The 22,847-nt window shown below is 44.4% G+C and overlaps 1 protein-coding gene across 3 annotated transcripts in view; it reads right to left on the bottom strand.

Annotated features, from left to right (window-relative positions):
* Positions 1 to 22,847, bottom strand: part of GNE (glucosamine (UDP-N-acetyl)-2-epimerase/N-acetylmannosamine kinase) — a 320,201-nt gene that overhangs the window by 72,041 nt on the left and 225,313 nt on the right. For all 3 annotated transcript variants that reach the window (XM_029602629.1, XM_029602641.1, XM_029602639.1), the window contains one exon: positions 6,935 to 7,145. In XM_029602629.1, coding sequence (XP_029458489.1) covers positions 6,935 to 7,145 — 211 coding nt within the window. The remainder of the gene's footprint in view (positions 1 to 6,934; positions 7,146 to 22,847) is intronic.

Here is a 22,847-nt window from a genome sequence, read left to right on the forward strand (position 1 = left end):
GGTCCCCCATTTTCGGATGTAAACCCTGCGGGCGGTCATAGCGGCGGTTCACACCGGCAAATTCCTAGCTTGACAGAGGCTTATCTCCATATTCCGGTCTGCATGGAACATCAGAGGTACCTGCGCTTCAACATCCTGGGGCATCATTACCAGTTTCGGGCGCTTCCGCTTGGCCTAGCCATTGCTCACTGCACGTTTACCAAGGTAATGATGGTGGTGGCAGCCTCCCTCCGACGGGAGAGCGTACTGGTCCATCCTTACCTGGACGACTGGCTCATTCAGGCAAAATCAGATATTCTCTGCAGAGTGGCAGTCAACAAGGTCTTGTCGCTTCTCAGCTCCCTCGGTTGGATAGTCAATTACGCCAACAGCAACCTCAAGCCTTCTCAAGTCCTGGAGTTCTTAGGAGCGCGCTTCGACACACGCACGGGGAAAGTCTTCCTTCTGGAGGGCCGGGCGCTCAAGCTCATGGATCAAGTTCAACATCTGTTATCTCTTTCCGTGCCCACAGCCTGGGACTACCTGCAGATCCTGGGCTCTATGACTTCAACTATAGATTTGATTCCATGGGCCTTCGCACATATGTGTCCTTTACAGAAAGCTTTACTGTCCCGCTGGAAGCAGGTCTCTGAGGAATTTCAAATGCCGTTACCTCTATCAGACTTTACCATCTCCAGCCTTCAGTGGTGGCTGTCGCTCGACCACATGCTGAAGGGGGTGCACCTGGAAACCCCTCAGTGGATCATTGTTAGGACAGATGCGAGCCTCTCCAGCTGGGGAGTGGTTTGCCAGTCTCAGTCTACACAAGGGCAGTGGTCCCCGGCTCAAACTCACTGGCACATCAATCCCCTGGAAGCACGAGCAGTTCGACTCGTACTGAAGACGTTCCTGTCCTTGATCCGTCACCGAGCAGTTCAGGTTCTTTCAGACAATGCCACCACAGTAGCAAACATCAACCGCCATGGTGGAACCAGGAGTCGTCTGGTAGCTTTAGAAGCAAGCAAGTTGTTCTCCTGGGCGGAACGGCAACTGGCTCGTTTGGCAGCCTCGCACATTGCCGAGAAGGAGAATGTCTAAGCCGATTTCTTAACTCATCAACACCTAGACCCCAGAGTGTGAGAGTTGTCCAAGGAGGCGATGGCTCTTCTCATTCGCAAGTGGGGCCTTCCCCACTTAGACCTAATGGCCACTCTGTGGAATGCAAAAGCTCCCAGATTCTTCAGTCGCAGAAGGGAGCATGGCTCGAAAGGAGTGGATGCTCTGGTGCTACCCTGGCCTCTACATGTTCCCACCCTGGCCTCTGGTGGGGAAGGTGCTCATAAGAATAGAACTTCACAAGGGGCCTTTCATTCTCGTGGTGCCAGAATAGCCCCGAAGACCATGGTTCACAGATCTAGTGAACCTCACGACGGATGGTCCTCTTCATCTCGGTCATCTCCCAAACCTGTTATGGCAAGGGCCAGTATTTTTCGATCACGAGGCCTGGCTTTTGAGTGGCGGAGACTGAGGAAGAAGGGTTATAGGGAGGAGGTTATTTCCACTCTGTTGTACGCGTGTAAGTCTTCTACCTCTCTTGCTTACATACAGGTCTGGAGAGTGTTTGAGACTATGTGTATGGACTCAGGAATACAGGCGTGCAAGGCTCCAGTGTCCCATTGTCCTCTCTTTTCTACAGAATGGCCTACCCAAAGGTTTGTCTTTCAATTCTCTGCGGGTACAAGTTTCGGCTCTTGGCTCCCATTTAGGGCGGGTCGATGGCTACGCTATGGCGGCCCACCCAAATGTCATTAGGTTCCTCAAGGGGGCGAAACATCTGAACCTACCTGTCCGGGCTACTTGTCCATCGTGGAGTTTTAATCTAGTGCTTTGAATTCTCTGCGTGGCGCCATTCCAACCCCTCAAATGGGCCACACTCAAAGACTTGACTCTTAAGGCAGTGTTTCTAGTCTCTATTTGCTCGGCCAGGAAAGTGTCCGAGCTCCAAGCCTTGTCTTGCAGGGAGCCATTCCTTCGTTTTTCTGATTCAGGGGTTTCACTCAAGACTGTACCTTCCTTTTTACCGAAGGTCGTTTCCTCTTTTCATTTAGATCAGTCAGTGGAACTACCTGCCTTTTCTACAGAAGACACTGAGAGGACATTGGGCGGAGACCTAAGGCGCCTTGATGTGAAACGAGTCCTGCTGCGATACTTAGAAGTCACGAACGAATTCAGAGTCTCTGATCACCTCTTTGACTTATGGAGTGGACCCAATAAGGGGAACAAAGCTTCAAAGGCTACCATCACTCGCTGGCTAAAGGAGGCGATTGCGTCGGCTTATATTTGTCAGGGCCAGCCGGTCCCGGAGGGCTTAAAGGCCCATTCTCTAGGTTCGCAGACTACCTTTTGGGCGGAGAACCAGTTGGTCTCCCCGCAAGAGATATGCAGAGTAGCTACTTGGAAATCTCTTCATACTTTTGCTCGTCATTATCGCCTCGATGTACAGGCGCCAGTTTTTGGTTCCTTCTGCAGACAGGTGCTTCGAGCGGGACTATCTTGGTCCCACCCTACTTAGGGAAGCTTTGGTACATCCCACTGTCTGGACTGATCCGGGTATGTACAGAGAAAGGAAAATTGGTCCTTACCTGCTAATTTTCGTTCTCGTAGTACCACGGATCAGTCCAGACTCCCACCCTTACTGGAGGGAATCTGACCTTTTCTTTTCGACAACCTCTCGAAGCCTTTTCATTCACAGATAGCCCAATTTACAAGGCACTGCAAGTATCTACTAAGCATATAAGAGCTCTAAGGCACCGGAAGTATCTACTAAATATATAAGAGCGATTACTTTACATTTCTTCAAATTTTCCAGTTACATTTTGGATGTTAAATATTTTACTTGCTTGATCTTTTCTCTAGTTGAGTTTACATGTTACATTTTTCTGCTTTGATAACGTTTATACTGTGGGGACGCAGGGTGTGCACTGTCCTGATATAGGATACCCTTTGAGAATTGCATTCATTACCAATACAACAGTGAAAATCCATCATGCCTTGCTAATGTGTAGGGCAGCATCAACATTCCATTTGCTCACTGCAAAATTATCAACTGAGGGAAAAGCATAGCTAAAGCCAGAAGAATGCTGGGCTGCATAGAGAGAGGAATATCGAGTAAGAAAAGGCATGTGATTATCCCCTTGTACAGGTCCTTGGTGATGCCTCACCTGGAGTACTGTGTTCAGTTCTGGAGACCGTATCTCCGAAGGGACAGAGACAGGATGAAGGCAGTACAGAGAAGGGCGACCAAAAAGGTGGAGGGTCTTCATCAAATGACTTATGAGGGGAGACTGAAGAACCTAAATATGTACACCCTGGAGGAAAGGAGGACCAGAGGTGATATGATACACACTTTCAGATACTTGAAAGGTTTTAATGATCCAAAGACAAGGTCAAACCTTTCCCGTTGCAAAAAAATCAGCAGAACCAGGGGTCACGATTTAAAACTCCAGGGAGGAAGACTCAGAACCAATGTCAGGAAGTATTTCTTCACGGAGAGGGTGGTGGATGCCTGGAACGCCCTTCCGGAGGAAGTGGTGAAGACCAAAACTATGAAGGATTTCAAAGAGGCGTGGGATAAACACTGTGGATCCATAAAGTATAGAGGATGTGAATGAAGTGAAGAGGCATGGGGGTGGCTTGCGGGAATGACGGCTACTACCTGGAGATTAATACCCTAATTAAATAAACATACACACAGTTAATACGACTCCAACATTGCTCTATGCTTCAACGGCAAGAGGAAATGGGGAAAAAAAAAAAGGATTTGCATCCACAAAAAAGCAGGGGAGTAGCTTGCTTGATACGGTGGTTACTACCCCAAACCAAATTAGCCTGATACTTCACTTTCAATGATATCCAGCATATTTCTCTGCTTCAACGGCAGGGGGAATGATGAAAAGATCTCTGCTTCAATGGCAGGGGGGGGGAATGATGTAAAGATGATTTATATTTGGACAACAACTAACAAGGACTGAGTTGCACAGGCTGGATAAACATGCATGGGAGTAGCTTGCTATGACGGCGGTAACTACCCCTAAACAATTAGCTAGATACTTCACTTAGATGCAGCTCCAGCACTGCTAACTACATCGATGGCGGGGGTGGAAGGGAAATAGATCAATGGCGGGGATGGAAGGGATGGCGGGGTGGAAGGGAAATAGAACAAAAAGTCACTTACAAGGGACAAGAGAAACAGTTAAGTATGGGGAAAAAAAAAAGTGAAAGCTTGCTGGGCAGACTGGATGGACCGTTTGGTCTTCTTCTGCCGTTGTTTCTATGTTTCATTCCTGGGTCTAACAGTGCGCTCCGCCGGAGTGCACTTTACTGTATCGGCCCGTAGGTCACAAACAGCCAAAATCAGCTCAGACTGTGAGGCTTACAGCTCCACGGAAAAGAAGAGACTGAAGTGGAACCCTGCGTGGACACATGGTATAGGGCATGCTCATTGTGCCTAGTCAAAGTTCTAGAAACTTTGACATAAGTTTTCTGCTTCAGGGCTCTATCTGATGTCACCCATGTGTGAGGACTTCCATCCTGCTTGTCCTCAGAGAAAGGCGGGTTTCAAGATATAGGTACAAAATCAAAGACATAAAATGACGGACATACTGGAAAATTGTGCATCTACAGAACACACAATACATAAGCCACAGCATCTTGAATTAGCTCAACATTGCTGGCAGTATCAAAAATCCTTGCACTGACTAAGACTATTGCCCATAGATGGAAAAGCTGCAACACTAGAAATGACTGGTAGTTCAGAAGACAGGATGAAACATTGTCAATTCTCTCAAAAGGAGGTCCTCCACTGAAATATTGCAAAATTATCAATAAAAGAACAGGAAAACAAAAAGCCTATTGTCAGTAATAGGAGATGCATTTTAAGTGGCTCGTTGGCAGTCCACCCGGATGTGTTGCACTCTCTTAGAGAAGTCAAGTATATTCACCTTGTCAGGAGGGAATTTGGATCTCTATCTAGTATTAAGAGCCTTGAGTATAGCATCTTTCAAGATACTGGTAATTGAAGGATATAATACTTAAAACAGTCTTTACTGACAATCTGTTCAGCCAGATGACTTTCTGATCTGAAGGCCCTTTCCTGTAGGGAACTCTTTGAGTTTCTCGGAGGAGGCAACATCTATCCACTCTGTTCCTTCATTCTTGCCTAAAGTGGTCTCAGTTTCACTTTAATCAGGTGGTTTTCCTGCCCTCCTTCAAAAAGAGTCTTGTGCGAAGGGTTATAAAGAGCTTCACCAGTGGGATGTTCATAGGGCACTTTGCTGGTATCTGAAGGTGACTAATTTGTTAAGAACATAAGAAATTGCCATGCTGGGTCAGACCAAGGGTCCATCAAGCCCAGCATCCTGTTTCCAACAGAGGCCAAAACCAGGCCACAAGAACCTGGCAATTACCCAAACACTAAGAAGATCCCATGCTACTGATTCAATGAATAGCAGTGGCTATTCCCTAAGTAAAATTGATTAATAGCCATTAATGGACTTCTCCTCCAAGAACTTATCCAAACCTTTTTTGAACCCAGCTACACTAAATGCACTAACCACATCCTCTGGCAACAAATTCCAGAGCTTTATTGTGCGTTGAGTGAAAAATAATTTTCTCCGATTAGTCTTAGTTCTGGAAGTTCTGGAAGTTGGATCATCTCTTTCTTCTTTTTAGTGGTTTTCAGAAAGGTGAAGTAGTGTCGAAAGCTTCCAAAGCCAGGTGGATTAAGGAAATGATAGGATCGGCATACATTGCCACTATTTAGGCCTGGTCTTACGCAGAGCTTTGGTTAGGATCAACAGAAGAGATTTAAAAAATGGTTACCTAGGCCTCTTTGCATTCTTTTTTGAAGCATTACTGCCCGGATGTTTAAGCGAGGGAAGGTGATACTTTTGGCTCGACCATCCTGATAGTGGAGCCAGACGTTCCCACCCAGTTTGAGGAATAGCTTGGATACATCTCAGGTGTCTAGACTGGGCTGGCAGGATGAAGAGGAAGAAGGAATTTAGTCTGATCTACTAATTTCACTGAGCCCAGCCAGACCAGTCTAGAACCCAGATGCTGTTGTTGTTATGATCTAGAATTGTGTTATGTTTCTTTTAAGCCTATACACAAACTATATGATTGCAGTTGGCTGTAGTTGGTCTGGTTCAAGTAATTTATTTCCCCCCCAATTTCAGAGAGGTATCTCTCAGTTCATACATTGGATGCCTCAGAGTTAGAGGAGATGTAAGTTCCTTTTAAGCTTGATATGAAGAAAGCTAGAAGGCTGAGGTCAGCACAGGATCCTACATGGGATCAGCAAACCTGTCTCTCTATGATAAGGGAGCATAACCCATGCAGATGGACTGGTCTGATTAGACTCATGAAAAGAAAATAAGCAGGTAAAACTACATTTTTCCTTTGCTGTACAAATTGGTGTAAAGAAAAGCATCATGCAACTATAGACCATGAGGATATAAGACAGAAAATGACGAAGGAGGGCTGAGAGATTGTGTGCTGAGGAGTAATCTCCACCTCAGTTACCAATCTTGCTCCTTGCCTCCCACGCCCATAATTTTGCTTTTGAGGAAAGGTGATATAAGGGGAAGGAAAAGAGGATAGAACTTAGATGTGGTTGGCTTGAGTAGGAATTTTTAAATCTCTTCTTAAGAGATTTTAGGCTTCAGGTATAGTCATAAATGCAGTCTAAAACTAGGGAAATAACAGGTAAAAAAAAAAAGGGAAAGAAAATAGGTCTTAAAATACATGTATTTACATTTCACTGGATATATTTAATCATGTTGGCTAATTTTGTTGTCTCTTAAGTGCCATAAAGCCAATTCATTCTTGATGTTAGATTAGGAATAAGCCCACAAAGAGAATCAACTATTCTTTTAAAAAGGTCCAACTTATTTACCTTCATGCTGACAAGAGCTATCCTCAGGTTTGTCCCACCAAGATCCACAGCTAGTGCACTCTGGGTTTCCAAAATGTGATCAATATCCTGAGAAATGCTGTCCTTCACAGGAGGAAATTGAAACTTCTTCTGCAATGGCTCAATGAGGTTGATGGATTTAAGGAATTTCACAATTCTTGGGACAGAGTTGCCATCTCCATAGATCTTTGAACTGTAAAATTCCAAAGCATATATCAAATTTTAACGCAAGACAAAGCAAAGTTGCTTACCTGTAACAGATGAACTTCAATGAAAAGTCCACCAGTTATCAATGGCTTAGCATTCAGTACCATATAGATATATTCTTCTAGAGCTTTCTAGAAAGGGCAAATACTTTTCACTGCTCATGCATGGTAGTTCAAGTGTTGCAATTGCCCCATGGTTCCTCTTAGTTCCATATAAAAGCTTTCACTAGGAGTGTTTAAAAAAACAAAACAAAAAAAAAAAACCTTTGACGGGGAAAGAAGAGGGTTTGTGCCACTGGCGAAATGGTGTCTTCAGAGAACATATTACAGGTAAGTAACTTCATTTTCTCTGAAATCAAACAATTCTACTGCTACACATGAGATCCCCTAGCTAAGGGCAGCAAAAGAGATAAGAGAACAATAACTTACCAATAAGGCAAGAACTGTTTTGACGGGTTCAGACTCCCCCTCCCCCCACTTTATTTTTTTAACTGAATGAAGAGAAACTAAAATTAGAGGGTTTTTCAATAGTGTACATAATTCAGCACATATATGCAAAAATAGGTGTACCTAAAGTTAAGCCTTTATTTTATTAATTGTGCGACTCATTCTGGTTTATAAAATACTGTGAATTTCTACCCAAAAGTGTTTGCATATGCTTCAGCGTGCATTGTTTATACAGGTATCCACAGTTTGTATACCTATTGCATAACATATGTACATATATTTTACAAGTAAAATTGTAATGTGTGCAAGCAGATGCAGCACATATCTTGCTTATGAAAAATGTGTAAACATTTAATATTCCAAGAATGGCCTCAAGGCAGATTATAACCAAATTTAAACAAATCAATTTAAAACAAATCTGAGAAAATTATTTTTCACTCAACGTACAATTAAGTTATAGAATTCGTTGCCAGAGGATGTGGTTAAGGCAGCTAATGCAGCAGGGTTTAAAAAAGGTTTGGATAAGTTTGTGGAGGAGAAGTCTTTTTTAACTGTTTTTAACTGTTTTTAGTTTAACTGTTTAGTTTAACTGTTTTTAGTTTTTAACTGTTTGTTGTAAATATTTAAAATGCTATTAACCTTTTCTTTTTCCTTCCTCTCCCAGTTTAAGCATCCCTGTTTTTTGTAACTGCTTTCTTCCGCACTACAGTTCCAGTTTGTTTTTTATTTTTATGCACCACTGTTTTAATGTAAACCAGCATGATGTGGTTTTATCATGAATGCCGGTATATAAAAACCTTAAATAAATAAATAAGTCCATAAACTGCTATTAATCAACAGGGAACAGCCACTGCTTGTTGCAGGCATCAGTAGCATGGAATCTATTGAATGTTTGGGTACTTGCCAGGTACTTGTGACTTGGATTGGCCACTGTTGGAAAAAGGATACTGGGCTTGATGGATCTTTGGTCTGACCTAGTATGGCATATCTTACTTTCTTATGTAAAAACAGACAAAATACAATAGAGACAATTTACAATGGCATTCAAATTTATAGTTGGAACAGCATAAGGAATCCAGGATATATAACTTCAAGTCCTTAATCAGAGGAACAAAATTTCATATTACAACAACCAAGTGACGTCATTACAATAGTATTTAAGTCAGTTCCGGAGGTTTCTGAAAATAAGAACAATGATTTGAATCGAAACACCGGACCGCCATGTTTGAAACATCTATGTGAGTACCCTGGTAGTGCTGTTGATCTGGGAATAATGAATTGGTTGTTGTAATATGAAATTTTGTCGAATGATGTTACCTATAAGTTCTTTTGACGCAGGAATACTACCCTTGAAAAAGGACTAGCAAAAAGAACCAGCAGTCCAAAACACGGCCCCGTGTCGGGTTACCAGTTTTTGTTGGGAGATGATGGACCGTCATGAATTCAATTGAAAGATTGATACAGCATTAGCTAAGCATTTCATTATTTGAAGTTTTAAGAGCATAAAAAATTCTAAAAACAAAAAAAAAACAAAAAAAAAAAAAACGACTTGTTGGACTTTCCATGTAAATGACCTATGATTAAGAATAAGGCTGAGTCTTAAAAAAGCGCAAGTTAATTCGATGATGCCTAGTATGATGGTCATGCTACGATAAATGTATTTGCGTGGACATTGCAGAGTGAGCGTCTAAATTTATTATATATGGATGAGTGATGGTGTAGTCACACAATTTTTTAGCAAATAGATGACATTCAATGTTGAAAGAGTGAACGAAGCTACAAATAAAGCAGATGTAAATACTGAAAAGGATCTGGGAGAAGATTGATCCCTGAGGAATGGCGAGATCACTCGGAATGGAAAATTTGTTGGGTTATACTGGATAAGAATGATTCAAACCATTTTAGGTCCCATGCTTCTAATGCCAATATTCTTTAAGTATCAGATCAGTGTTAGCGTTTTGAGGTGTTGGAGTGGATTCTTGGGTACTGCGGTGATGGCCACTCCCACGGGGAGGAGCCCCATGAGGAACCGCAGTACTAGGCTAGACTCAATACACGGAAACACAGTGAATTTGTATTTATTATACAGCTTGGTGGTACTGCTCAGGGGTGGCAGCAGTGAGGTAATCCCAGTAGGTAGTCCAGGGGCCCTCGGGAGAGGAGACCAGTCCCACGTTCGTGTAGATGGTAAGCAGCGCAAAGTGGAAGAGAGAGCCCGGATGTAGACTCCTAGCGCTGAAGCTATAGATGACACAAGCTGAGAAAGTTAAGTTACTCACTGAAGTAGGTAGCTGTATTGATGATAATCCTGGCAGGCAGAAGTAGTAGAGCTGTAGGCACCAAGGTAGGGAGAGCAGGCCCTCGAGGAGTGAGTACCTGGTATCCCAGATAGGTACCTGAAAGAAAGCACAAGGGTCCCCGAGGAGCAGGTACCCAGGTTAGAGTTGACTCCGAAGGGTAAAAAGCTTCCAGCGGCAACTGGGAGCAGCAGAGCAGCTTAGACCGGTATGAGACAAGTCCTTGCTAACTCGATTTGTTAGCAAACGAAGGGAAGGCTAAATGCCCAGATGGCGTGACGTCATTCAGAGGGGACGCCCCCAATGTTCCCGCCATGATGTGGATAAAGACGTGGGTGGCGTGCGCGCACCCTAGGAGGCCCTCAGGAAATCCATTGTGAACACCGTCGCTGTTGCCGTTCCGGGGATGCCGGAGAGAGTGGAATGAAGACACAGCAGCAGCCATCTTCCCAAGGCTTGAGGAGAGAAAATGAAGAACAGTGAGGCACAGAGGTCGAAGCCATCTGAGACCGACAGACGCAACAATCAAGAGCTGGTGAAAAACAGCGTCATGCAGCTAAAAATCTAGTAGGATAAGGAGAAGTCACCACCTTGGTCCGCATGTAGATGGATACAGTTAGCAATGCCCAGCAAGGCAAATTCTGTACCATGGCCTTTTCCGAGGCCAGACTGGCATTCATGCAAGATTATGTATTCTTCTAGGTAATCTAGAAGTTAGAGGTAATCCACTTTTTCCAGTACTTTGGACAAGGGAAGGTTACAGACTGAGCAATAGTTGTCTATTTTAGAATCTGAGCCAGGCTTCTTTAGCATGTGTTTTGATGATAGGGAGCGTACTTCCAAGCACCAGTTACTTACAACTCTACCAGTTGACCTACACCATCTACCGCTTTCCCTAGATCTACCAATCAAAAACTGCAGACGAAAGCGAAGTCAGATTTAATTTCCACATGTTGATTAGCAGGTGTAGAAGCATGTGGATGTTTGACAAGGTTTGTGCACAATTGGGGCCTTCTTGAAATTGGCCCACATAAAGGCTACTTATCCACCTTATGCTAAGTTTCATCATATGGTACTCTGCACACATTCCAACTTTCTGCTTAAGGTAGTGTCGGACTTCCAAATTCATCAGTTGATTTTTCGACCAATATTTTCCCAGGCTCATAGTCCAAAAGAGGTAAATGAGCATTGCTTTCTCTCAGAATCATGCTAAAGACTTTATGTGCACAAACCACATCTTTCTTTTTGTTGAAGTTTGTAATTTAACAGCATGATCCAATTTTTGAACAGCTCTTTCTCTCCATTTTTAGCTTCTTATATAACGTGCTCCTTCTGTTCAGCCTTGTTTAGTGACTCAAATGCAGTCTTGTGTATTTTTGTTGCAATTTTGAAGATTTATTTTTGCTTGTCTAAATATTCTGTTTTTATTGTCAATTCATATGTTGGAGAGTTTTTATGCATGTTGTACTGAACCCTGCCTCAAAGTTTGAAAAATCTTTGAAAATTCACCCATAAAAATGAGCCCTGGATAGGTGTGGAGTTGGGCTCTAATCCTCAAAATAATTCTGAAGAACAGACTGCCCACATCTATTGTCAGGTCAAGAGCATTGTCTAAAAAACAGAAGTCCGACTTAAAGAGTTGCAAGTTACAACTATTCAGTATTACATTTCTAAACTGACAACCATTATCAGGAAAGAGTCAAGATGGCTGCTGCCAGAAGCATTATATCAAACAGCCTTTTCCAATTCTCCTCATATCTCTCTCTCTTTCTGTGAGGTTACAGCTAAGAGGAAAGTATTTTCCTCCCTTGGTTGAGACTCGCCAAATATCCATTATTTCTTTCTTAGTGAAGGAGGAATTAAAGGGGGTCTTCATCCAGTGAGTCGGGGCTTTTTAGTTTTGTAGCTTTTAAAATCCATTTCTCAATTGATCCCCTAGTCCATAGATTTTACAATCTTCTAAAATTTATAAGCAAACTACCTCGTTTCTTGGCTCCAGAGGTATGGCAAATCAGATATAATTAACATCACTGTCTCTTTCTGATCCCATGGCTGATCTGCTTCCGAATCTGATAAGCTACTTTCAGCTTCTGGAGAATTAGCAGAAAAGAAGAGTATCGGGTTTCAAAGAAGCTGTTTCAATCACTACTGATCCTGAACATATACTTGTGAATTCAGTGAGGAGAGGAGCCTTAGAGCAGCTGGCAGTTTCCCCAAGATGTCACTGATGTTTCTCAGGTCTGCTTTCATAGAAAACTTTGGAGTGTGGCTGAAGATCAAGGACTCTGTGTTTCTTCAGGAGGAGAAAATAGAGGTGATTCAGTCTTAATTCTCCATATTCTTTCTGTGGAAAGATTGAAAACATCTGCTCTGTCTGTTTCATCTGTATGTACTAATACCATGAAAAATACTTTGTAAGTTTTGTTAAACAACAAAAAAACAACAACAACAAAAAAACTGTTAGGACAAAATTAGAAGATTCAGAAGCTTTTTTGTCTCACGATCAAATCTCAAGGGAAAACTTTGGACATTTTACTATAAGCCTTTGGTAGACTTGAAGCTTTAGAATTGACAAAAATTGAACTTCAGCATGAAATGGTTATAAAGCTTGAAGAAAGGATTGTTAAATATAAGGTTGTTGTGAATAAATAATGGAAAAAAGAATTCTCTCTTGAAACCAAACTTTCTTCACCCAAGAAAGATCTAGGCGTCATAGTGGATAACACATTGAAATAGTTAGTTCAGTGTGCTGCGGCAGTCAAAAAAGCAAACAGAATGTTGGGAATTATTAGAAAGGGAATGGTGAATAAAACAGAAAATGTCATAATACCTCTGTATCACTCCATGGTGACACCGTACGTTGAATACTGTGTACAAGTCTGGTCGTCGCATCTCAAAAAAGATATAGTTGCGATGGAGAAGGTACAGAGAAGGGTGCCCAAAATGATAAAGGGGATTGAACAGCTCCCCTATAAGGAAGGTCTAAAGAGATCAGGACTGCTCAGCTTGGAGAAGAGATGGCTGAGGGGGGATATGATAGAGATGTTTAAAATCATGAGAGGTCTTAAACGAGTAGATGTGAATCGGTTATTTACACTTTCGGATAATAGAAGGACTAGGGGGCACTCATGAAGTTAGCAAGACTAATTGGAGAAAATTCTTTTTCACTCAACACACAATTAAGCTCTGGAATTTGTTGCTAGACGATATGGTTAGTGCAGTTAGTGTAGCTGGGTTCAATAAAAGTTTGGATAAGTTCTTGGAGGAGAAGTCCATTAACTGCTATTAATCAAGCTGACTTAGGGAATGGCCTCTGATATTACTGGCATCAGTAGCATGGGATCTACTTAGTGTTTGGGTACTTGCCAGGTTCTTGTAGCCTAGTTTGGCCTCTGTTGGAAACAGGATGCTGGGCTTGATGGACCTTTGGTCTGATCCAGCATGGCAACTTATGTTCTTATTATACTTCATAGGAAAATAAAGAAAATGTTTTAAAGAAATCTACGTTTGGTCAATTTTCCAACAATGGCTAATGCTTCTGGTATTGATTTGATTTATTTAAAAGTGGTATTGGAAATCCTTGAGACTGCTTTTCCACCTATTGTTTCTGCTCATTACTTGCATAATAGAGGGAGAAAGGAATCTTAAAAGAAGAATGAATTTCCAGTCATTAAAGATAGTAAGCAGATAATGTCTATGGAGGATTTATTGCCTGAATCATTAGGGAAAGCAACTTTAATGGTAACTATTATTAGAATCAAATAGAGATTGGATTTTTAATCGGTTTTCTCTAGACATAAGAAAATTCTTAGACAAATGATATTTTCCAGATATTTTTTTTATTTATATTTCGCTTTTTGTAAGGCACATAGACTGGAATTTTCACTTTAAAACTTCTGGTGCTTGTACTGGGTGCCCCATTCTCTCTGATTTATTCATGTAAATGCTAGATTTACTATTAACATAATGGCTATATATTTTTGATCCTAGTCTGCTCTCTAAATTTTGAAAAGATCCAAGAGGATTCTAAGGGAAGAATGTATGATTCAATGTCATTATTAGATGAATGATTTATTTAATTTCTTTTTGGTCTAGGCTTTATTGATTTACTGGTGTGGACATTGTTAGATTATATATGTTTGTTCTCCCTCTTTATGGTGGTCTTATAATAGAATGTATTTATAATTTCTAGTTAATTTATTGAAATTAATACAAAACTTTTATTCTAAATTGACACTCATTATCCAAATTACACTTGTTTAAACTTTAAGACACCTGATCATCTCCCAACAGGCATACATTGGTGTGCTGATGACCATGAGGTCTGACAGGGTGTCGTCAGTAAGAAGAGTGTCAGGGACTTCCTCTCCTCAAAACATTCAGTGTAATGTCCTGAAGGCATGCCTTGGCACTTCCTTTAGACAAAAAAAAAAAAAAAGGAGTAATGCTTTAAAATATGTCAATGCTTTTTACAGTAGTATACATAACTAAATTCCAGGCTATTTTGGTGAAAACAGGGTGTTATACCGAGATGCTGGACCCAATCCCAATCATGTGGCCCAGCATTGAAAGATTTGATGGGCTGAGGCTATGTTGCATGCAAGCAGAGATGTGGACAATGGGATAGGATGTCTGCACGGTTGTCTGTGAGACTGTAGTGCCCAGATCTGCTCTAGATTTATACCCTGTTTCCCCAAAAATAAGATCTCCCCCGAAAGTAAGACCTAGCAAAGTTTTTATTTGGGAGCATGCCCATCACACAGAACACCAGAGCATGCAGCTGTGATTTTTTTACCCTGCAGGATTCACAGTTAGTTGTCTTCACAAACCAGCATAACCAGACAACTATTCAGAATATAATAAATGTTCATTTTTTTGTTCAACAATATATGTGAATTCTTCTTCATGGAAAAATAAGACATCCCCTGAAAATAAGGCCTAGTGCATCTTTGGTAGCAAAAATTAATATAAGACACTGTCTTATTTTCGGGGAAACACGGTAGTGAGTCTTAGAGAATTTGGAGCTCCTTGTTTGGATTGACTCCTTATTAGGAAGTCATCCAGGAAAGGAAATGCGTGAATGCTGTTGTTCTTTGTAGATGAACGGCAGTCACTGCTAGGTATCTGGTGAAAAACACAAGTTGTCGAAGCTAGTTCGAATGGCAGAACTTGGTATTGAAAATGTTATTGACTCACTATGAAGCGTATAGAAAGTCCAGAAAATAGAGGCAACCCCCTTGTTGGTGCTGAGAGACACCATGCTGAACTTTTCTTTCTGAAGAAATTGAGACTTCTGAGTTCCAGGATGGGCGGAGGTCGCCTATTTTCTTTGAAAGTAGGAAATAGCAGGATTAAAAACCTCTGCCTTGTTGTGTCCGGGGAACTGTATCCCGAGCCCTGGTCCTCAGTGAGGTGGACCATTCTGTTCTCTGGCAAGGTAGAAAAATCCAGGAGCCTGCCCAACTGGCGGAGCTGGTGTGATCTGAATACCAGTTGGTCTCACGCGGGAGCATGAGCGGTAAAAGGTCCTTCTAGCATCCCTCTTCGCTGGTTTTCTAGCCGAGGAGGGAGGATTTGCAAGAAACGTAGAGAGCTATTCGGCGGTCTTGCAATTGAGCATTGTCTGCTGGAGCTTGTGCATGAAGAGATTATCTGTGGTGCATGGCAGATCAGCTAGATTGTCTTGGACTTCAGGCCGTAAATCAGAGGCCGTAAGCCAGGGAACCATCTAGAACGGAGTCCTGTTGCTGGCAACGGAAAGATGTTTCGAAGCAATCACATGTTGCTCAAATTTCATGTGGATGGCAGAGAGGTTCCCTTGGTGTTGTGTCAAACATAGCTGGTAAATTGCAATATGTGACACCAATATGGTTCTTGGAAGATATTTCGACCTAAAACCTCCCAAAATTTCTGGTCCTTTTTAGTGACCAGGTCGAAAGGGATGGTTTCAGACACGTCCTTAACTTAGGTCTCAATGGGATCGACACCGAAGTGGGATTAGAGTGCCCATCGCACCTCGAGGATCCCGGGATAGGTATAGGGGTTCGTGGAGGCTCAGAAGGACGAGTCGGCGTCGATGACTTAGGCTGTCATTGGTCGGTACCACAACAGTGTGAATATCGATGGCTCCGGTGTTAGAAGATTCCGGAAGGCATCGATGATAGCCTGACGGACGAAGACATCCAGCTCCTCCCTGGAAGCTAGTATAGGTAGCGCAGCTACAGGGGGAGACAGGCTAGGCGTTTCTGGCACTTCCACATGAATCTGTGGTGGCTCAGTACCTGGCACCAGTGTCGGTAGGGAAAGCTTCGGTGCCTCGGGTGCAGAGCAGCATGGAGACTCTTGTACCCGGGCCCGCTTTGCAACTCGCTCAATGGACATTGATGTCGGTTCGGTATCAGTGCCGGCAATGATGTTTCCCTCAGTGCTCGGCCCAGTCATTCTCCAGCACAGAGGAAGTTGCCACCGATGTCCAGAATGGCGCCGGCGACAGTCGCCGTGGCAGTAACGATGTTTCCCTCAGTGCTCGGCCCGGTCATTCTCCAGGACTGAGGAAGATGCCACCGGTCATGCATGGCGTCGGTGACTGACGGCCACCGTGCCGGTGATAAATATTCCCATGGTGCTCGGTCCGGTAATTCTCCAGCACCAAGGAAGATGCCCTCGCTGTCTCGGATGGCATTGGTGACGGATGGTCACCGTGCCTCTGCTGCTCCTGGCATTGTTTGTCGCCCAAGGATTACAACGGACTCTGGTTTAGAACCCAAAGTACGGAGCGTTTTCTTTAGTGGAGGGCCTCGCCCGAGGCCATCGATGGAATCGACGGCAGCATCGATGGGGGTGAACATCCTGCTGTCCTAGGAGAACACCTGTTACAGATAAGCAACTGCGTTTTTTCCTTGGACAAGCAGGATGGTAGTCCTCACATGTGGGTGAATACAGAGCTCCAGACTGCCCCATTCGACCAGAGAGAACCACAGTAGCCGAACGGCACAGTAGCCAACGGGTACAACACAACTGCGGTGCTGTGGGGAAAAACAGGGGGTGGACTGATTGGGTTCAGGACTTGAATAAATTGCGCAGGACAAACTTGCCAAAAGCACTGTCCTGGAAGCTAGTCTTTCTTCTACATAGTGCTGGTATGTGCCAATACACAAAGGTATATTTTGAGTCCAAACAGCAGAGTTGCTTTCTGTAATAGGTATTCTCTGAGGAAGGCAGGATGTCAGTCTTCACATATTGTTGACATCATCAGAAGAAGTTCAGCATGGAACTTTTACTTCAAAGTTTCTAGAACTTTGAGCATGTCCTTCGAGCATGTGCGGCACGCCATACTGCCACAAGTCTACACAGGGGGCTATTTTTAATCTGCAATTTAATTTAATCATGGGGAAGCCCACTCCAAAGGGAGGTGGGTGGTTTTCGTGGGCCTGACATTCTGTTGTCCTTGGAAAACACCTATTACAGCTGCTTTGAAACCCGATACTCTTGTCTTCTTTTCTGCTAGTTCTCCAGAAGCTGAAAGTAGCTTATCAGATTCGGAAGCAGATCAGCCGTGGGATCAGAAAGAGACAGTGAGCAACTCTGGTTTCTCCAAGGAGAAGCATGATGGCAGTCCCCAACCATGGGGGAATCCCTAGCTATAGACTGGCCTGAACAGAAAAGGGGAAAATCAAAACAGTGCTGATGGACAAAAACTGTTTTTGGCAGGAATGGGCCATTTTCTATATTTTTTGTCCTTTTTTGGGGGCACCCAGGAATAAAAACAGCAGGCCCTGGGGGGAAATTGACTCTACACCTCAAAGAGAATCCTCAGGACAGACTGGCTGAATCTGTCGCATCAGGAGTCCCTATCCAAACAGTAATGCAATGTGCAGATCTCCTCCATGGAGACTGATCTGAGATAGGTTACTGTTGCCTCCCTGGTTCTGACACTATGAGCCTTGACATGGTCCACCAGACTCAAGCTTTTATGGGTATAACAGAAGAAGATGCAATCTGCTAGCCAATTTGACAGTGTGTGTTTGGCAACAGCAATCTCAGGTTTAGTGGTGTCAAATAAAACAAAAAGCCGAGTGTATTTAATGAGCTGTAGTCTGCTCCAGAAAGAAGGCCAAGACTCTTTTGCAGACCAAACTATGGGATGCTTGGTCACCTTTGTGGACAATTGGCCTAGGAAAAAATATTGGAAGGATGATTGACTGGTCAAGGTGGAAGTCCAACACTACCCTAGGTAGAAACTTAGTATTCTGAAAAAACTTGGTATAAGGTGGACAAGTCACTAGGTCCAGGATCTCACCGATGCTGTGGGCTGAAGTGACTGCCACAAAAACATGACTTTCTGATTAGGTACTTCAGTGCACAGAAGTGTAGTAGGTCGAAGACAGCTTTTATTAGCTGAGTTAAAACTACATTGAGGTTTCCAAGACATAGCAGGAGGCTTCAAATGAAGCAAGTCCCGCATGACTCAGACAACTAATGAATGAACAAAGATAGGTCTACTTTCTAGGCACCAACTGCACTAAGATGAACTCTTACTGAGTTTATCTTATGACCAGACTCTGAAAGATGTAGAAGGTAATGAAGTAGTTTTCATGCAGAGCAGGAGAAAGGATCTAGGGCCTTTTTCTCATACCAAAAGGCAAATTTCTTCCACTTTGTGGAGTCCTTCTGGGAAGCCAGAAGGACTTTGTGGAGTCATTCTGGGAAGCCAGAAAAACACAAGACATCCTCAGAAAGATTCAGAAGCTGTGGGACTACCCTCTCTACATCCAAGCTAAGAGGGCCAGGGGATGCTGCAACAGACCCCATTCTTGAGTAATAAGGGTTGTGGAATCTCCCAGCCTAATTGGATCCTTGATCGAAAATATCTCCTGCAGGAGAGGGAACCAAATCTATCCCAGCAAAAAGAGCACTATGAGGATCATAGTTCCCCAATCTCTTCTGAGTTTCAACAAGTTCTTCGCAACAAGAGAAAGTGGAGGAACTTAATTAAGGTCAAAAGGAGTGTGAGGCTAGTTTGCCTTGAGTCCCTCCCCTACAGCAGATGAGTGGGACCTTTCTGTTCTGAGGGAATGCAAACAGGTCAACCACAGTTGTGCCTCACTTGCAGAATACTGCTTCTTACCCTCCATTCCAGGGACCATTTGTGGAGCTCCAGGACATTTTCTTTGCCTGCCAGATATGTGGCCCTGAGAACTATTCCTTGAAAAATGGCTCAGTCCCACACCTGAACAGCTTCCTGATATAGGAAGTATGATCCCATTTCTCCAGAGAGAAGGTATACCTCGGCAAATCTGAAAGAGGACCATATGGAATCCTCACTGAGTTCCTTCTCATCTGCTGGCCACAGGGGAACCTTAGGTTATATCCTTGATTTAAGGCAACTGAGAGGGAGACATCCATTGGTCCAGAGGGGAAAAGTGCAGGAAGAACTGAGTGAACAGAGGAGCGTCCACTGAGAGTACTTTCTCTCCTTCTGATTTGTGAAAGAACTCCCCTAGAGGAGGAGACTATCGTCTTATGGTGGGGATTTTACTCCCAAACGCTGGAAGCTCTTGCAGTGAAGTATGCACGATTGTGAAACTTGGAGCAGACCTATGTGGGTACATTTCTTCCATGTAGGACATGAGAGGTTCTAATCTCCCTCTTTGATCTTCAGTCCTTAAAGAGACAAAGAAATTTGTCACTAGCTCCAATAACTGGGCTCCCACTAGTTGGGAGATCCTCTGAACCAGACTTGAAGGAGAGACATCCTTTTCAGAAACTCATATCAGCTTGTCCTCACTCAGGATTGCTGGTAAAGATGACGTGAAACCTAGCATCACTGACACTCACTGCTGTAATGGTAGCTGGCTCCAAGGAACTTGGTGCTGGTTGTGTTGGCAACTTCAGTCAAACAGAACCCATCATAGATGGTGTTGATAGTTCCTTCTATGCCATGACATCCTCTTTGTGACTCTTGGACATATATGTTTAAATGCTCTGCTCCAACATCACTGATGATGCCATGACCTGCTATGCTGAGTATGATGACTTTGGATGCACCTTGGAATGTGAGTTCTATGCCCATGACAAGGATGGCACCCTGGTCAGCCCGATAAAACAAATGGCTTGGTGTCATGGGGATCTTCCAAACCACGAACAAAGACAGCATCTACACCACTTAGGTTATGTCCCAACTCAGTATTGAGAGGCCTGCTCTGGCAGAGCCCTGTACTGATCTTCTTGATTCCAAGGGGAAAGAACCCAAAGTGGTTCTTTTCTCAGGGCCTCTCCCAATGCCACAGGATTCTGCTCCACACTCAACCCTGACTTCAAGAACTGAAGTGGATCTAGAGGCTGTCCGAATGGGTGGGGGAGAAGGAGTTTTCCCATGTGTATAGAACTGAAAGGGGGAAGCTTCCTGTCTTGATTTCAAGTGCTGGGAGTCAGATGATGCTTCGCTCTTCGATGAAGAGCAGCTCTGCTGCTTGGCTCCGTGCCGAGGCTTGGGGTTCTCCAGTGCCTTCTTTAGGGCCTCCATCTAAAGATGTGGTACTACCATACCCTTAGGGACATACAGCCATAGGGTAGCAATGGGAGGAGTTGTGATCCGGGCCCAATCATTGATAGTAGATAGAATATGTAATATGATGGGCATTATATTCATCTGGTAAATAAAAGAAGGCAGGCTGTAAGGAAAACCTGGAAAGAAGATTCAGTATGTAAAAGAAGCCAGAACAGGAGTCAAATTCCAACTCCCATAAGGTACAGGGGTTCTGGAGGGGGAGGAACTACTCAGGCTTTACCTCATTAAGGGGAGGAGAGAACCCAATTGTGGTGGGAGAATGTTGACAGCTTGTTAAAAGGAGGGGAAGGACATGAACAAGAAAGAGTTCTATTAGAACCAGGGGAAGAGATGAGAAGGAGGTGGAGGTATTGAGCAGCTCTGAGGACGAGCCTGAGCTGATGGAAGATGAGTGGTGGAGACCCTCTCCAGAAGAGGATATACTCAGGGAATCTGCAGGTCAGGAGCTTTAAGTGAACACTGCCATGGGAGGATGTAATTGCAGCCATGGTGAAAGGGAATACTACAGTGGGAGGCGGCAGTAGGGACAAGCTCCCCTAGAACCAGATCCATAGAGCGCAAGCCAGTGGAGGAAGCAACTGCAAGCATCAGGTATTAGGATTAAGGAAAGAATTGCTTTGTTACTGCATGATTTTGGGACTGTTTGATAAAAGTAAGGTAATAGAGACTTTAAACTACCAGGACAACCTGGGACTATGTTTGCTTAAGCCCAGCTTGTCAACTGGAGTGAAAGACCGAATCCATAGCTAACACACCCTGGAAGAAACAGGGTAAAAGTAGGCAATAAAGAGCTTCTGAGAGAAGAACTGGAGGAAGCTGCAAGGAGAAGTCAGGCAGCAGGACCATTGAGAAAACAACTCCAGAGACTTAACCAGCATTTCAGATTGGTTGCACGCCCCGTCCACACCCAGGCTTGCTCACCTCGCTAGCTCCTCTGCAGGTCACGGTTCGGCCTCCCCAGCGGCAGCTGCGAGCTCCTCTAGGCCTCGGCATCCCGCAGCAGCGGTCGCCGGGCCTTCCACTGCGTACCAGGCCTCACACCAGAGTTCGGAGTCTCTAGTGGCGTTGGCCACGCCCCTACACTGATTGATGGAATGATATAAGGAAGTCCCTGTCTGCACTTCCTTGCCTAGGCAATTGGGTTGGCACTGTATTGTGTTCTAGTTTGCCTCCGCGTTCAGTCTTCTTCCAGTATCCTACTGTTCCAGCTTTGTTCCAGCGTCTTTCTGTTCCTGCATCTGTCTGACCATCTTCCCAGGTAGTACTGTCAGACTGTCTCTCTGCTACTGACCACGGCCTGCTCCTTGACCATTCTGTTCGCTGCCTGGATCCTGACCTCTGCCTGCCTTGTGACCTCGTCTGACTTCTGGAACCTGACCCCTGCTTTGTTGACTACTCCTCGGACTGATCCTCGGATTCTGACCTCGGCTGCCATTGACCACGTCTCCTGATTCTGGCTCTGTCCCTTGTCTTGTTATCGCCTATGCTGTTTGGGCCTTCCTTGCCTCTCCAGGCAACAGAATGAAGTCCGACCGCACTCCCTTTCTGATTATGGGCACGCCTCTCTACTACCTCTCCGGTAGACCCTGAGAGGCCCACCTAAGTCCAAGCGGCCCGGGTCCCTACGGGCTCCACCCAGGGGGACCTCAGGCTTCCAGTGGTGAAGCTCATCCTAGCCTCTGTCTCCTCCTGTGCTCCGCCCCCCTGGGGCAGATGCTTCCTGGTCCCTACCAAGGACCATTCTCCACGGCTCCAGGACAAGGGTCCACCCCCAAGCGCAACAGGTTGCCAAGGCCATGGACTCGGCGGAGTCTCCCGCCTCGAGGGCCCTACCGGGTTTGGCCGCCACAGTTCAAGAACATCGCAGGGCTTTGGAATCACTAGCCTCTTCAGTGGAAGACCTTCGTTCCCTGCTGCGAGATACAGCTATGGCCAATCCCGTAGGCCTATCCGCCTCTATGCTACCCAAAGCATTGTTGGCGCTCCCTGCACCTTCCTGAAACAACGGGGACCCACGCTCCGTTCGTGGCTTCCTCAATCAGTGCTTCATGTTATTTGCACTGCAATCATCCTTGTTTCCGAAGGAATCAACCAAGTTGACCCTTCATCCTTTCCCGTCTGGCAGGGAAGGTTCTGACATGGGCCTCTCCCTTATGGGAATGCTTTGATCCTATGCTTTCCAAGCTACCTGCATTTGTTGCTCTCTTCAAGCAGACCTTCGGAGACCCAGGCTGCCAAGCTGTAGCCAGCCATAATATACTCCTCCTCCGTCAAGGGTCTCAGACCCTCTGAGTATAAGGTGGAGTTCAGGACCCTGGCTACTGAGCTCGGGTGGCAAGAAGATGTCTGCAAGCCATCTTTCTAGATGGACTCTC

This window comes from Rhinatrema bivittatum, chromosome 1 (genome assembly GCF_901001135.1).
Source record: "Rhinatrema bivittatum chromosome 1, aRhiBiv1.1, whole genome shotgun sequence".
NCBI classification, from domain to species: Eukaryota; Metazoa; Chordata; class Amphibia; order Gymnophiona; family Rhinatrematidae; genus Rhinatrema; species Rhinatrema bivittatum.